The sequence below is a fragment of the Coenobita brevimanus genome, chromosome 65, assembly GCF_032717465.1.
Source record: "Coenobita brevimanus isolate Jiangsu-jjx chromosome 65, ASM3271746v2, whole genome shotgun sequence".
Taxonomy (NCBI): domain Eukaryota; kingdom Metazoa; phylum Arthropoda; class Malacostraca; order Decapoda; family Coenobitidae; genus Coenobita; species Coenobita brevimanus.
Window position 1 is genome coordinate 37,526,445 of NC_137018.1, and position 17,282 is coordinate 37,543,726.

A 17,282-nucleotide genomic window follows, 5' to 3' on the forward strand; every position below is an offset into this window, starting at 1 on the left:
CTCTGATGGCTCTGTAGATTTTTCTTCTACTGATTAATCAGATCTCTTCACTCAGACTTTCTCCTCCAATTCCACCTTAGACGATTCCAGTACTGGTCCTCCACCACTTCCCCCCTCAGACTTCCACATGGCTGACATTAAAATTTCTTCAGCTGATGTATTTTCTGTCATCACTGGCATTCATACTAATAAGGCATACGGGCCTGATGGAGTCCCACCTGTTGTCCTCAAGAACTGTGCTTCAGTGCTTACACCCTGCCTAGGTAAACTCTTTCGCCTTTGTCTGTCAACTTGTATCTTTCCTTCTTGCTGGAAGTTTGCTCTCATTCAGCCAGTCCCAAAGAAGGGTGACCATTTTCAATCCTCTAACTGTTGTCCAATTGCTTTAACATCCTGTGTTTCAAAAGTTTTAGAGTCAATTTTTGACAAAAATTTTAAAGCATCTTTTCTATCACAACCTTCATTCTGATCGTCAGTATGGGTTCCGTTAGGGACGCTCCACTGGCCATCTTCTCACCTATCTTTCAGACTCCTGGTCATCCTCCTTTCGGGACTTTGGCGAAAGCTTTGCCATTGCACTTGATATCTCAAAGCCTTTCGATCGAGTCTGACACAAACATTTAATTTCCAAACTGCCCTCCTACAGTTTCTATCCTTCTATCTGTGCCTTCATCGATAGCTTCCTTTCTGGTCGTTCTGTAGCTGCTGTTGTAGACAGCCATCGTTCTTCTCCTAGATCTATCAATAGTGGTGTTCCTCAGGGCTCTCTCCTATCACCAACTCTCTTCCTTTTATTCATCAATGACCTAAGCTCTACATCTAACCCTATCCACTCGTACACTGATGATTCCACCCTTCACCTTTCCATTCACTTTCCACAACGTCCATCTCAGCAGTTACTTCAACAATCAAGGGATGAGGCTATGGAACACCTAATATCTGATTTGGCTTGTATCTCTGACTGGGGTAAAAATAATCTTGTTGTTTTTAATGCATCAAAAACTCAGTTTTTACACCTATCAACCTGACAGAATCTTCCACAGGAGTACCCTCTAAGGTTTAATAATATCCAGCTCAATCCTGTATCATATTTGAACATGCTTGGGGATTCATTCACTCGGGACTTATCTTGGAAAAATCATATTGCATCTCTTGTAAAATCTGCTTCCAAGAGATTAGGTGTGCTAAGCAGACTCCATACCTTCTTTACCCCTGCACAGTTGTTGACTTTATACACGGGTTTTATTCGACCCTGTGTAGAGTACAACTCTCATGTGTGGGGAGGCTCCCCACATACAGCTCTTCTTAATGGGGTCGTGTCAAAGGCTTTTCGTCTCATTTACTCTCCTCCTCTTACTGGCTCCCTTCAACCTCTGTCTCTTCGTTGCACTGTTGCATCTCCATCTCTTTTCTATTGCTACTTCAATGGTCACTGCTCCTCTGAACTGTCTGTTTGCATCCCTCCACCTCTATAACAGGTGCATAGCACCTGTCTAGCAACAAATTCTCATTCCTTTTCTGTCCAACTCGCTAATGCAAGTGTTGACCGTTACTCCCAGTCCTCCATTTATACAATAGGTCAACTCTGGAACTGTCTCCCTCTGTCTGTATTTTCTACTTCCTATGATCTCCAGTCTTTCAAACGCAGTATGTCCAGACATCTCAAAATGAACGTATCTTGAATTTGGCTCTCTTTTGTATTGTTTTTGTTCTTTTTCTTGGAAGGAATGGTTTGCGGGCTCCTGGCCTTTGGTTCCTTTTTTTTTGCATTAAAAAATAAATAAATACAGGCAGCGTTACTCACGTACAGTAAATCATTGCAACAACCCAACAATCACACTTGTGTAACATTGGCCTGGTGCTACATGATGTATAGGCCTACTGTAGGTCAATGCTTGGATGAGAGGTGATGATAGGAGGGGAGCACACGTGAACGAGTGGAAAAGACAGGTCTTTGAAGGGGTGGCGGGACCGCAACTGAACCAAAACAATGCTCTGCATGCTGGGGCAGCCATCTTGCCTAAGACAAGCGACAGTCACCTTGCGTGTGCCTGGCACTTCGTACGAAATTTTAAGAGGGCAATATCAGTTCAGTTCAGTTCAGTTGGTATGCAAGAGTACTGCCTTTGCAACAGCACTCCCTGATGTGTTCTTATCGTCATAGTGGGAAATTCATCGTAAATCGGATTTGGGGGTGGAACTTTTCTGATATCGTTGTACCGAATTATAGTGTACCAGATCAACATGTAACGAGTAGTGATTGTACTACCCTTGTACGAGGAGCTACCCAAAAGTTCTCGAAATTTGACAGCAGGGCAGAACCATTTGTTGTAAAGTGTGTGGAAGCTAGGTTGCAAGGTTGTTTGTTAGTGTGTCAAGGGGTGTGCAGAATGCATGCATTTTCTGCATGTGTGTGTATTTTTTTATCGCTGTGCTTGGGTTAGTTAGTGAATTTTATGATCTCAAAAATGGAGGATGTGAAACAGCAACGTGTGTGCACAAAGTTTTGTGTAAAACTTGGGAAGAGCATGGCAGTAACTCATAAAATGTTAAAACAAGAATTTGGTGGCATTTCTTGCAATTTCCTTGAGTTTCATGCAGACCTCCACACAATGCAGCTTTTGCTCATCAGTTAGGAACCTTGGGACAAACTAGGCAGCAATTTGTCTTATGTCAAGGCTGCCACACAAAATAGGTTGGCAAGTTCCATATGACTGGCTAACAATGTCACAAACATCGTGGATTATCCCCCTGCGATCTTCGAGGATGGTTGCACGAACTTTGGCCAAACTACAAGGAGTTGAACTTGTGGAAGGGCGACCAGAATGTGCATCGTCATCGGTTGACGTTCAGCCGTTTTTAAATGCTTAAACCATTCATGAGTTTGTGCAACCCACACAGCTATCTCTCTGTCTATCTATTGCCCGACGCCTTAATCCTGTAAGGGTTGGCCACAAACAAATCGCCTCCATGTCGCCCTGTCCCCTGCCATTTCATTGCCCTGCTCCCAACTCACATCCCCCACTCTCAAATACCTCTCCACTCCACCCCTCCATCTCATCCTTGTCCTCCTCCTCCCACTCCCCCCCTCCATCTCACTCACATACACTCTCTTCATCACTCTCTCACTTTCCATCCTCTCCACATGGCCAAACCACCTTAATGTGTTTCTCCAAACGCTTCTTATCACATCCACATCCACACCACAAAGCTCCCTCACTTCCTCATTCGTCAGTCTATCTCCATGTGACTCCAATTGCTCCTCTCAAATAACTCATAGCCACTGCTCTCACTCTTGACTTCTGTCCCTCCAACAAAGTCCAAGCTTCACTTCCATACATTAAAGCTGGTATCAGTATCAGAATACTGTCATTCCATGCTCACTTCCCTGTTTCTTATCACTGTTTTCAAGGAACCAGCAACCTTTCTTCCTTGCTGTACCCTTTCAAGCACTTCACCCTCTACACTTACATCCTCACTCATCACACTACCCAAGTACTTAAACACACTCACATTTTCCATTCCCCCCTCATCCAACCTCACTGTACATTCACGGACTTCACTTCTCTCGAAGACCATAACTTTACTCTTCCTTATATTCACCTTTAGATTCTGTATCTTACACACACTCCCAAACTCATCCACCAAGCCTTGCAGCTCCCCTTCATCTTCACTTAACAACACAGTATCATCCACAAACAACAGTACAGGGAGTTTCCAAACACTGCCCTCTCTCACTAGGGCTGCTCCAATATCCACTGCCCTAACTTGTCTCTCTTTTATAACCCCATCCATATACAGACTGAACAACCATGGAGACATGACACATCCTTGTTTCAATCCAACACTCAAACAGAAAAATTCACTCAGTTCACTATCCACACACACTGCAGCCTTAGCACCCTCATACATACTCTTCACAGTCTTCAACAACTTCCCATTTACTCCATATATTCTTAGTACTTTCCACAGTCCTTGTCTATCCACCCTGTCATAGACTTTCTCCAAATCCATGAAGCGTGCATACAACTTCTTTCCCTTCTCTAGAAACGTTTCCACTAAAGATCTAAGAATGAATATCTGATCTACACAACCTCCTCCCTTCCTAAAACCTCCCTGTTCTTCTCCAATTAATTCCTCTGTTATTTCCCTAACTCTATCAATAAATATCCTACCATATACTTTTCCCATTACACTAAGAAGACAAATGTCCCTAAGATTGCAACACACTATTTCTTCCCCGTTTCCTTTGTAAAGGGGAATAATTACACCTGACTTCCAATCCTCCGGGACTCTACCTTCCTCCCAGGCCAATCTGCACATCTTCCACATCCATTCTACTACTATCTCTCCCCCATGCTTCAGCATTTCACCACACACTCCATCAATTCCTGGGGTTTTCCCTGTTTTACCTTTCTTCACTGTTTCCACAACTTCCATCATACTGATTTCTTCCTCTGTTCTAACATCCCTCCTCCTCCCAGCCATTCCACAGCCACTTATACTCACATTACTTTCATTCTCTATGTTCAACAATTCCTTAAAGTGTTCTCTCCATCTGCTCACCTTTCCTCCCTTCTCCACTAGTAATCTACCATATTTATCTTTCACTCCCCAATTAAATTCTTTGGCACCCTGTCTAACTCTCTTTACCTCTTTCCAGAAAATTTTCTTACATTCCCTCCATTTTACACTCAAATTCCTTCCAAATTCCTCTCTTCTTATTCTCTCTTAATAATCTTTTCACCTCTCTCTTCCTCTCTACATATAACTCTCTCTTCCAACTCTTAACTTTTTCCACAACCCTGTTTCCCATCCACTCAGTATATGCTTTCTTCTTTTGTGCCACAGCCTCTCTCACATCTTCATTCCACCATGCTGTTCCCTGCAACCCCTTTTGTCTTCTCCTCACCCCATACACCACCTCACATGCTGCACAAATTTCTTCAAGAATATCCTGCACATACCTTCCATGTCCCCCATCTGCTCCAAGCCATATTTACCCAATTGCTCCTCCGTTTCCCTCTTATATTCTGCTTTTTTTCCATCCTCTTGTAACCCTTCCACCCTCCTTGTATGAACTACTTCCTCCTTGCCTTCCTTTCTTCTAATCTCCATTTCATTTGGACTCTGATTCTGACCACCACTTGGTGGTGGTCAGAAAGTCCAATCCCCCAACCTCTATATATTCTTGCATCCACTGCACACCTTCTCATCCTTTCATCCACACACACATAATCAATCATTGCCTTCTGTTCATTCAATTCATCACCCACCCTTCTCATCACTTGCCACGTATACCAATGGATCATTTTCTGCCCGAAGAGGGTATTGGCTATCACCAACCCTCTCCCGGCAAAAATGTCCACTAAAGCACTGCCATTCTAATCCATCTCTGTAGGCACACCCCACTCACCAACTACTCCATCCACCTTCACATTCCAAATTTTACCATTTATATCTCTAATCAAAACACTCTCTCATTCCTTTCAAACTTTACCATGCACACTGCCACATTTGTCCACAACTCTTCTCTCACTCTGCTTGCACAATCTTGCGTTAGCGCATACACACACACAATCGCCCAAATTTGTAGTCCAACTTTCAATTTTACCCACACAATCCTTGAGGCAACTGATCCATACCCTCTTATAGTCTCCTTCCATCTGTTACTCACAACAATACACACTCCTTCTTTTGCCCTCTCATTCTCACCTACTCCTGTGCATATACCCCATCCATACTCCCATTCTCTCACATTCTCACCTTGCCATTTAGTTTCAGTTAATCCACATACATCCACTTTCGCACCCTCAAGCACCTGGACATTCTTTCTTTCTTTCACGTCATCAAGCATTTTCACCAAATGCTTGTTTTAACATTGTAGGAGTTTCTGTTGCATGCTTCCTGAGTTCCACAAAAAATTTGATGCAGTCACATTGCTCCTTCATATCTTCCATTTTTGGAATCACAAAATTTGTAAACCAACCCAAACACAACGACAATAAAACACACACATGCAGCAAATGCATCCACCCTGCACAATGCCACTTGACACACTGACAAACAAAGGGTGTGTGCACTGCCACCTAGCATCCACACACTCTACAAAAAGTTGTTTCCGCCTTGCTTTCAAATTTTGGAAACTTTTGGGTAGCACCTTGTATTCCCTGCATGTTGTACAAGGCGACTAAAAGGGAGGGGGTGGGGGGTGGGGGCTGGAAATCCTACTGCCCTCTAGGTAGGGTCTGCCATACACTCTGACTCTGCAAGCACTGGATCTGATTATCAATGCTGACTCTTATCAACGCTGACCCCACCAATGCCGACTCTATCAATGCTGACCCTGCCAATGCTGACTCTATCAATGCTGACCCTGCCAATGCTGACTCTACTGATGCTGATTCTGCCAATGAACGCTGTATCTAGCACTGCCAACTCTATCAACATCGACTGCCAATGTTGTATCTATCAATGCCAACTCTGTCAATGCTGACTGCTGCCTTCTACCTTAATGCCATATACTGTAGCTATTTTTTTGGCTTGGTGCTAGTTCCTTATTATTCTTTCCTTCCTTCCTATTCTTCCTGTCACTTTTTAGTACTCTTCTTTCCACTTCAGGCGACATGCCAAATGATTTCCTTTAACCCAGGAAACAGTTTACAATGCTGGGTGGTAATCACACAACCACATAAAGGGGTGAAGCAGAACCTACGATAGTGCCCCCATTAACTCACTGGAGAGACGCAAATGCGATGTCCATCTGGGAAACAAACCTCCACACCCTTCTCCACATCTTGCTATAGCAAGGCATTGTCTACTACTGGGAAGCATTGACTGACTACACCAGACAACCCTGCAATGGCAGCTGACTGCCGCCAGTTGATGGGCCTGCTCTGCCAGACAAACCAGTTACTCAACAGCAACATTAACCATGAACAGTGTACAGCACGTTTCTTTCTGTGAGAAAAAGAAAACAACTGTACCTGGTGAGCCTTGTAGTGGAGGGAGTGTGCAGAGTGTGAAAGGGCTGCCTGGGCCAGTTTGAGAGCTGCGTGTGCTGTGCTGCATAACTCATCCAGACACAGCACTGGCTCCAATTGGCATTGGGAGTCTGAAGTAACAACTTTGTATCCCATTTTCTTCTTGCTTTTCACTGTTAAAGATTTTAATCCTGACCCCAGTGCACCACTCTTCTGAAACAGTGAAAACACTGTGGTTAGTAATGATGACATGTATGTACTGTTAACCCCTAAAGACTACAAAATCTCCCACCCTGACTATCCCTTCAGCCGCATATTGGGTCCGATTTTTTTACTTTCACCGAGGTAAATTTTGGACTTATAAATTTCATAAGCTTGAATTTACACACATGAATATGTATACAGTAATCCCTTTAAGACCCAGACACCCCAAATCCCGGACATGTTCGGCTTGGGATCTGGGATCTGGGACCCCCCCCTCCCCCCCCAAAAAAGGCCGATACAGTAAGACCTCACTATAATGGACTAATTGGGGCCCAAACCATTCTGGAAAATGTGAAATTCCGATAAAAGCGACATCCGGACTTCCCCCTGCAAATCTGGACTTTTTCCGATATATCAGACATTAGTCTGGATAGCATGAATGTTTTTTAAACTGTTCTGACTACCATTGCAGTACTATACTGTGTTATTACTTCACTACATTAATCAAATGGTATAATATATATAATATTACTGTACTGCACAATGATAAACATGTCTTTTATTTACCTTATTGTGGTGAACATACCTGAAGTGGTCAGGCAGTCCAGACTGCTTCTGGCTTTATTGGACTTTTTCTGATACAGAATATAGGAATTTAGTCTTGCAGCACCTAAAGTCCGCTAAAAACGAATTCCAGTCTATTGAAGTCCGTTATATCGAAGTTTTACTGTATATGTTCATCCCTAATCTAAATTTGCCGCACCGTGACAAACAGTTGTGTTTTGGTGTGTAGTTCCGGCAACGTCTGCTAGAGCGCCCCTGCATCCTCCGCATTTCCCGCCTACCTACCGTCGTGACTGCACGCTCATCACCATGGCTGCCCACGTACTCGTTTTTGTGGTGGTGTCCTACCTGGAATACCTCTCCACTAGACCACATGGGAATTTACAGTGTTGTGCAGTGTTAAGAAATCAAAGTTCAGAGTGCAAAGGATTAAGTGCAGAGTGCAATAGTGGTGTGTTGCAACTGGTGTGGTGCAGGTAAGAACAGAATGTGCTGTGTTAAACAATTATAATTCACATTGCGAAGGATTAAGTGCAGTGCAACATTGGATTACTGTACGTGCTTCAAGTGCACCTTCACCACTGTCACAGCCATAGAGGAGGCAGTTAATCTTCGCAACGGCCACAGACGTGTCGTAAGTACCCTGTACACTGCTAAATATTTTCCTTACTTCTAATTTCTCATTCTCTGGTTCCTTTTCATTTATTTTATGGTTTCTGTCCCTTATTTGTGTGAACAGGGTCTTATATATGTGCTGTGCAAGTCCAGCAGGGAGTTTTTTTTGGTGGCTTTCAAAGATAGGTTGGGCTGGGGGTCTATATGTACCTGTCCAGGGGTATTTTTCCCAAGTCCCAGACAAGACCAAGTCCCAGACGTTGCTTGGGCTCTATTACATTGGATCTTGGAGGGATTACTGTATTTCACTCTCATATGCCTAATGGTTACTGCACTATCGACCACTGACGATAAAAAGTCACCCCTCACATAAGAACGACCATAGGAAAATTTTAGGAAATACATTATTTTCGCCAAATAACCTTACAGGAATCACTAAAATCAATATGAATTATGTGCCTAGGTATGAAACAAGTTGATGGAATGAGCATGAAATAAAAAGAAAATAATCATGCAAGCTAAATATACCAGTATTTATTCAGCCTGTCTATGATCATCAGTATCAGGACTTTATGTAGCAGGAGCTGAAACTGACGACCACCAGACATCGGTTTTTAGGGGTTAAGCAGCTGTCACTAAGAATCTGTGAAACAATAATGTGATGGCACCCTACCAAAATCTTAAACTACAATAAAAACAACTTTACGTACAATTACTCCAACAAATCATAAGTTACTTAAAATCTCTGAAAACAATCACTCCTATCAAATGAGAGTAACAACAAACAACTCATATGCATGTGAACTATTCTTTCCAATGTTATACTGGGACCTTTAAAAAGGTGGAGACTGGAAATTAATTATACATAATAAAAATTGATTCTCTTGTTTTCATATCTACCTAACCTAACCAGACAACAGAGTAACTTATTATAAATGTAAATGCTTCTCACCAAGCTGTTATTGTTTATCATGAGATTAATGACATGAGATAAATATTTACTGGAAGAAATTTATCATCATAATCATCATCATCATCACTGCCTCCGTCTTTATTCCCAACTAAAGAATGAATACGTTTGGATTCAGGACAAAGAAAACATAAAAATGGATGAATAATCAACAACGTGTCCAGAGAAACTGGCCACAGAATCATTCGCACATTGTTCAAGTCTTTGGAATCTTGTCTCCACCTCATACCCATCAACTCATATTTTTTTCTTCTTCTTTACTGATGCTCTTCACATACACCAGCCAGTCATTCCTTTGACTATAAAACAAAGAGGAGACAATGCCATTATTAGCTTCTCCTTATTTATTTCATCCAACCAACTCAGTCCCTCAACTCTTACTTAGACTTCAGGCCCCAAACTCACCCAAACAGTCTACCCATTTCATCAACTAATCTAATCCATCCTCTTCATGTGACCATATCCACACATCGCACACTCCTGACTCCAAAGCTGTTGTGATCACTATGGTTTTTAATCCTGTTCACTCTAACCACTCCACACAAATTCCTCAATAGTCCCATTTCCACTGCTCAGACTCTTATATTTTCTCACTCATGTAATATCAATCTCACCCCCAGCCATGAATACGGGTACTGATGCACCTTCAAGCAATCCTCTTGCAGTGTCCGGATAATGTATTATATTCCTACTTACTGTTAACCTATTTCACTCTGCTCTGGGAAGATCCTTCAAAGTATAAGAGCTTAAACAGTGGCAGTGTACACAGTACAGTAATTTCCTCACCTTTAGTGTGACATGGTGCGGTCTCGGTGTGAAGTCTTCGATAACATGTGTTAAAAGGGAGGGGGAGGGAGAGTGGCGACCTTTAGACACCTCCAGGAGGGTCTCCAGGACAGAGTAAGCCACCATACGTGTTCTGTATCCACCTCTCACACTGTCTGCACTATAACACTTCACTACCAACATCAAAAGGTTCAATATGGGCTCCCAGTACAGGTCCACAGCTTCACCAATACTGCAAATTTGAAGGTGAGGTTAGGTTAGGGAGGGATTGGGTTAGGTTAAAGCTATGTTAAAGTCGTTTTAAAATGGTGTATCAGGTTAGGGATTAAGTTACCAATGATTAGCATTGGTTAATTACTCAGGTATCTCAAATCATTAACATCATCACCTTATATCCATGTTTATTGACACATGGTAGAAGCTGTCGTTCTTACTCAACCCTGGTCCATGTGATCGAACAGAAACAGCAACCACAGGTAAGCAGCCATGCCTATATGGTTGTCCCACAGGTTCCCTACAATGCTGATGTTGTGTTTCTTACAAGATGCTATCCAAAAGTTCCCAAAATATGACTAAAGAAGGTGAAAAAAAAAAAAGTATGTCAAGTTCTAATCACCACTGTCCCCTTTAAAGTTTTCGTTTTCGTTTTCGTTTTCGTTTTTAAAGGCTCCAACATGCTTGCATGTGTCGGCCTTGGTCACCTAATGGCGGCTCTCCATGCTGCACGATCCATTGCAGCCTCCCTGTTCAGTCCCTTAACCCTAAGGTCACACTTAATGACCTCGTCCCATGTCTTTCTCGGTCTACCCCTCACAACCCCACCCCCAATATTAACACTTCTCACCTTCCTCACCCAACTATCATCCCCCATCCTCTCCACATGTCCAAACCACCTCAATCTACCTCTCCTCATCACAACACCAATACAGTCCAGTCCCATCCTACCTCTCAACTCTTCCATTGTAAACCCAGCCCCTCCAGGCCTTGGACGCAGGGACGCACTGCACATCCACCTAATCACTGTCATTTCTGTACGTCTGAGCCGGCGAATGTCTTCCTCCTTCACTGCCCAGGTCTCACTGCCATACAGCATTACACTCCTAACACACGCTGCATACAAAGACCCCTTAGCACGTAGGGAGAGCCCCCTCAATGTCAGGAGAGGCAAGAGCTCCCTGAACTTCTTCCAACCACTTCTCACCCTAGCCACAGAGCTAGCTCCAGCCCCACCTCCAGCACACAACATGTCTCCTAAATAACAAAACTCTTCCACACACTCAAGAGATTCACCAGCAAGTTCAATTCTTTCACGTCTGACGATCTCCACCTGCTCACCCCGGCATGCCGTACACATAAAATCAGCATTATCTCGCAGTCTACCTCTGATACCACTACATCTCTTATGCACCCATTTATCACACACACCGCACAAGATGGAATTACTTCCCACGCCCTTGTGGCAAACTGCACATGGCCACTCTCCCTCGTCTTTGACAGTACCGCCACCAACCCTAGATATCATCACTTTTGTTTTATCTGCATTTACCCTTAAACCCTTTTGCCCCATACCATCTCTCCACTTCCTAAAGTAGTCTCCTTAGGCATGCAGACATCGATCCCATTGCTCCTCCCATAATCGGAATGCATTCTGGAAGTCCTTGAGCATCAGCTTGTACAGGACCTTCTGTGTTTCCTCCTTGATCTCTTTAATGGTGTCAAATCTTAGTCCTTTCAGCTGGATTTTCATTTCTGTACTTTCAGCTGGATTTTCATTTCTGGAAAGAGGAAAAAATCACAGGGGGCCAAATCCGGTGAATACGGGAGGTTGGGGACAACCGGGATGTTTTTTATGCCAAAAACTGCTGAACAACAACAGCTGTGTGTGCCGGTGCACTATCATGGTGAAACACCCACTTGTTTGTGTGTCATTTGTCTGGCAGTTTTCACCTCATGTCCTCCCAGAGCCATCTCAAATCGTCACAGTAGAACATTGCAATGACAGTCTGTGCTTGAGGAATGAATTCCTTGTGAACAATGCCCTCCATGTTGAAGAAAGCAATGAGCATTGACTTCACATTGATCTTGACCTGACATGCCTTCTTTGGTTGAGGAGAAGCTGGGCTCTTCCACTGCGATGATTGTTGTTTGGTTTCCAGGTCATACCCATAAACCCAATTTTCATCATAATTAATGACACTTGAGAGGAAGTTAAGGTTATTTCTGGCCATTTCCTTGAGCTCTGTGCAGACTTCCATGCGATGCTGCTTTTGCTCATCAGTCAGGAACCACAGGACAAACTTGGCAGTGATTCGTCCCATGTCCAGGTCGCCAAACAAAATGTTCCATACGATAGGCCAACGATGTCACAAATATCGTGAACAGTCCTGTGATCTTCAAGGATGGTTGCATGAACCATGGCCACACTGTCAAGAGTTGAACTGGTGAAAGGGCAATCAGATGAAAGGGCAATCAGAATGTGCATCATCATCTGTTGACATTCATCCATTTTTAAAATGCTTAAACTAGCAGTAGGTCTGTGTAATCCCTCAAGCATTGTCACCAAATGCTTGTTTTAACATTTTATGAGATTCTGCCATGCTCTTCCCAAGTTTCACACAAAACCTGATGCACACACATTGTTCTTTGACATCCTCCATCTATGAGATCACAAAATGCACAAACTAACCCAAACACAACAATAAAAAAAACACAAACATGCAGCAAAAGCATCCACTCTTCACAATGCCACTTGACACACTGACAAACAAAGGGTACATGCACTGCCACCTAGCATCCACACACTGTATGACAAGCAGTTTCTGCCTTGCTTTCAAATTTTGGGAACATTTGGGTAACATCTTGCAATGCGACATCTGCTGTGCAGTGCTCCATTTTGTGGGCTATGTTGGGGGGCCTATTCTACAAGATGACCACATGTCATCCATGATTCCACCCAACCCAAATCCAGGTTGGTAGCTGAGAAGGGCTGGGTGGTGTCCCGCTCTATGCATAGCTAGGTGAACTCAATCATCTCTATTTCAGGACACCTCTGATGCGTGAATGTCGTGTGGAAGGCTTGTACAGTAGTGTGGTGTTACAACCATTATGTTGTACTGCTCTGCATGTGAAGTGAGTATGTAGGTACTTCTTCACTGCTGGCACTGAAATGTCTGGAAGTGGGATACTGTTGTAGAGGATTTGATAACACTTGTGTGGTGATTGTTTTAAGTGCCTATGTGTGTTGTGTGTCTCTGTAGCATAGTGACATGGGTGTTGTGTGCTGGTACAGGCTGCTGCACAGAATTGTGTGCTCCTTATATATATTCACAGAAGCGGACTGTTGCACCAGATGAGCAGGGCAGTACTCCCATGGTGGATGGAAAGATGATGACGGGGAGAGCTGGAGCTCCTGTTTCATCAGCCCTCAGGATTAGCTCTTGACCATCCCCCTTTACTGAACTTTTTCAGTGTTTCAGTAACACAGAGAGTAGGCCAGTATGCTTTCCATACAAGTTCCTCTTACTGTCAACATCGAACCACATGCACATTACATACTTCACTTCCTATTCAAAATTTAACAAAAACAATGGCACCTAATAACCAAGCCTCAGAGTCCCCAGGGGGAGAGGACCATAAAGTCCCCTACTACCCGCCCCTCTCCGTGACAACCCTGAGAGTTTTCTGGAACCACTTCCTGACTCACTTCTTCTCCATTTCTGCAATATTAGCAGCCTTTCCTCAAACTTTCTCTCTGTTGAGCACCATCTCTCCTCCTCTAAACCTCACCTTCTCTTCCTAACTGAGACTCAGCTGTCTGATGCAACTGACTGAAACCTTTCTCTGTATCTTCCTACTTTCTCTATAATCATTTCAAAGCCAAAGGTGGCTGTTGCATAAACGTACGCAACGACATATCTTGCTCTCATGTTCCTGAACTTGACTCTTCTGAATTCTCTACTTTCTGGCTTTCACTTTAATGTCATTCTCTGACTAAACATATCTGTGCTGTTTACTTATACCCTAATTCTACTGACTGTGAATAATTCTCTGACTATCTTACTTCTAAGAAGGAAAATGTCCTATCCATTCCTCCATTCTCTGAAATCTCCATTCTTCGAGAATTCAATGTTCACCACCACCTTTGGCTATCGTCTCCTTTCACTGATCCACTTGGTGAACAAGCCTACATCTTTTCTGTCCTTAATGACCTAGAGCAGCTTGTACAGAACCCTACCCGTATGCCTGACCGCCTTGGAGAGAGTTACAACATACCTGACCTCTTTCTTACAACTAATCCTTCTCCTTACACTGTTAAGCTCTCCTCTCTGCTGGGCTCCTCCAATTACAACCTTATGACCTTAACCTGTCCTACTGCTCCAATAAGGCCTGTGGACCCTCCCAACAACCGTCACTTGTGGCATTTTGGAGCTGCTGATTGGGAGGCCCTCAGGCAATACTTCTTTGCTTTTCCCTGGAATGATTATTGCTTCAATGGCCGGGAGCCATCTGAGTGTGCCTTGCGCATTACAGAAGTTATTCTCTCGGGTATGGAAACATACATTCCTTTCTCATATCCTTTGACAGAGAAAAAAAAAAAAAAGTTTCATCACACTTGTTCTAATGCTGTCCATAACAAGGAGACGGCCTACAAATGGTACCGGAGCCAACCTACTCCTTAATCTCATCTCTTTTATGTTTCTGCCGGGAATCATGCTACGTCTGCTCTTTGTTCTCCTAAAAAATAATTTCATTCATACTAAATGCACTGAACTCTCCAACTCGAATTCTTCTCGCTCCTTCTGGCACCTTGCCAAAAATCTTTCTGGCAACTTTATCTCATTATCCTTCCCTCCTCTTTTCCACTCTAACAGTTCTACAGCTGATTTCTTCTACTGATAAAGCAGATTTCTTCACTCAGACTTTCTAATCCAATTCCACCTTAGACAATTCCGGTGCTGATCCTCCATCACTTCGCCCCTCTGACTTCCTCATGGCTGACATTAAGATTTCTTCAATTGAAGTACTTTCTGCCATCACTGGCCTCAACACTAACATGGCATATGGGCCTGATGAGGTCCCTCCTGTTGTCCTCAAGAACTGTGCCTCTGTGCTCACAGCCTGCCTACATAAACTCTTTTGCCTTCGTCTGTCAACTTATACCTTTCCTTCTTGCTGGAAGTTTGCTCTCATTCAGCTCGTCCCAAGGAAGAGTGATCATTCCAACCCTCTAATATTGCCCAATTGCTTTAACATCCTGTATTTCAAAAGTTTTCTTAACAGAAAAAGTAAAGCATCTTTCCTATCACAACCTTCTTTCTGATCACAAGTATGGGTTCCGTCAGGGACGCTCCACTGGCAACCTTTTCACCTACATTTCAGACTCCTGGTCATCTTCCTTTTGGATCTTTGGCGAAAGCTTTGCCATTGCACTTCACATCTCAAAGGCTTTTGATCGAGTCTGGCATAATTCTTTAATTTCAAAACTGCCCTCTTATGGTTTCTAGCCTTCCATCTGTGCCTACATCTCTAGTTTCTTTTCTGGTCATTCTATAGCTGCTGTTGTAGGTGGCAAACGTTCTTCTCCTAAAGCTATCAATAGTGGTGTTCCTCAGGGCTCTGTCCTATCACAAACTCTCTTCCTTTTATTCATAAATGACCTTCTATGCCAAACATCGAGCTCTATCCACTCATACGTTGATGACTCTACCCTTCACCTTTCCATTTGTTTCCTGCAGCACCCAGTTACTTCAACAAACAAAGGATGAGGCTATGGTACACCTAATGTCTGACTTTGCTCACATCTCTGATCAGGGTAAAAGTAATTTTGTTGTTTTTAATGCATCAAAAACTCAGTTCTACCATCTATCAACCCGACAAAGTTTTCCACAGGAGTACCCTCTAATTTTTAATAACATCCAGCTTGATCCTGCATTATCTTTAAATATACTTGGAGTTTCATTCTCTTGGGATTTGTCTTGGAAAGAACATATTACCTCTCTTGTAAAATCTGCTACCAAGAGATTAGGAGTGATAAGCAGACTCTGTGCCTTCTTTACCCCTGCACAGTTGTTGACTTTATACGCAGGTTTTATCTGCTCCAGTGTATAATACAACTCTCATGTGTTGGGGGGGCTCCCCACATACAGCTCTTCTCAATAAGGTGGGGCTTAACCCCTTAAACGCGGCCATGAACAGTCGACCTCCCCTGAGTGGCGGGGTTGTATCGAGGTCTGAGTACCTGTAGGAAAATATTAGCCAAAAATCAGAGATTAACACTAGAACATTATACTTGGTATGGCAGATAGTACTTACATTCAGCTTTCTCCAGAGACAGGTGTTGAGCCTTCGTGGACTACCCAAGGACTTGTGGAGACTTGCAAAGTTGGGTAACCAAATCTTCACTTTCACACCTCCAGCAACCCGGTTTCCCCCTACCACAGCCTCATTCTGTCACAGTAAACTTTATACTACAACGTAAAGGTAGTTTGGAATCCGTATTTGTACAATAAGCACTGAAAATAAGGCTAAAATCAACGGAGCGTACAGCTGACATGCACCGCGGCGGCGGTCTTCCCGTCACTCATCAAACATTTCCATTTTCACAGCAAAAAACATGTATACTACATTATTTTCAATCATATTACTTCCCAAAAGATCACCACGGCGCGCTTTTTATTCTGCCTTGCGCCCGCCACTTTATTCTCGTTCCTGTCGGCCGCTTGCACTGACTCGGAAGAGCTAGAACTCGCCATAATGTCACTTTGAAAGCCTGCGGTAAACTGACACTAAACAGGGGCAAACCGTGAGAAAAAAAGCTAGTGTTACAACTGGGGAAACAAGCATTTCCTATTAGCATAAACTGCTTGTGAGAGGAGAGCGCAGATTTACAGTTCTGAGCACTCAGAGCGCTGCCATGTATCACAGCCAGGCTGGCCGGGCCGTGGGGGGGGGGGGGACGGGAAAAATGCGATACTTGGCAACAACTGAGGTCAGTAGTACAAAGGTAAATATGCTAATTGTAGCTAAAGGGTGGTGGTACTGACAGACAATACCAGCTGGAGCCTGCTTGCCCGCGGTTATTCAAAATTTACTAGAATCACAAATGCGACGATCCGCCGTTATGTCCTTTTTGCCGAGTGTCGCAAACGAGACGATCCGCG

At 43.5% G+C, this 17,282-nt stretch overlaps 1 protein-coding gene across 1 annotated transcript in view; it reads right to left on the reverse strand.

Annotated features, from left to right (window-relative positions):
* LOC145404970 (proline-, glutamic acid- and leucine-rich protein 1-like) overlaps nucleotides 1-17,282 on the reverse strand; it is a 201,360-nt gene that overhangs the window by 61,340 nt on the left and 122,738 nt on the right. Inside the window, exons 8-9 of the mRNA XM_080276475.1 lie at nucleotides 10,123-10,354; nucleotides 6,987-7,196 (exon numbers count right to left, since the gene is read on the reverse strand). Of these exons, the coding sequence (XP_080132601.1) occupies nucleotides 6,987-7,196; nucleotides 10,123-10,354 (442 nt within the window). The remainder of the gene's footprint in view (nucleotides 1-6,986; nucleotides 7,197-10,122; nucleotides 10,355-17,282) is intronic.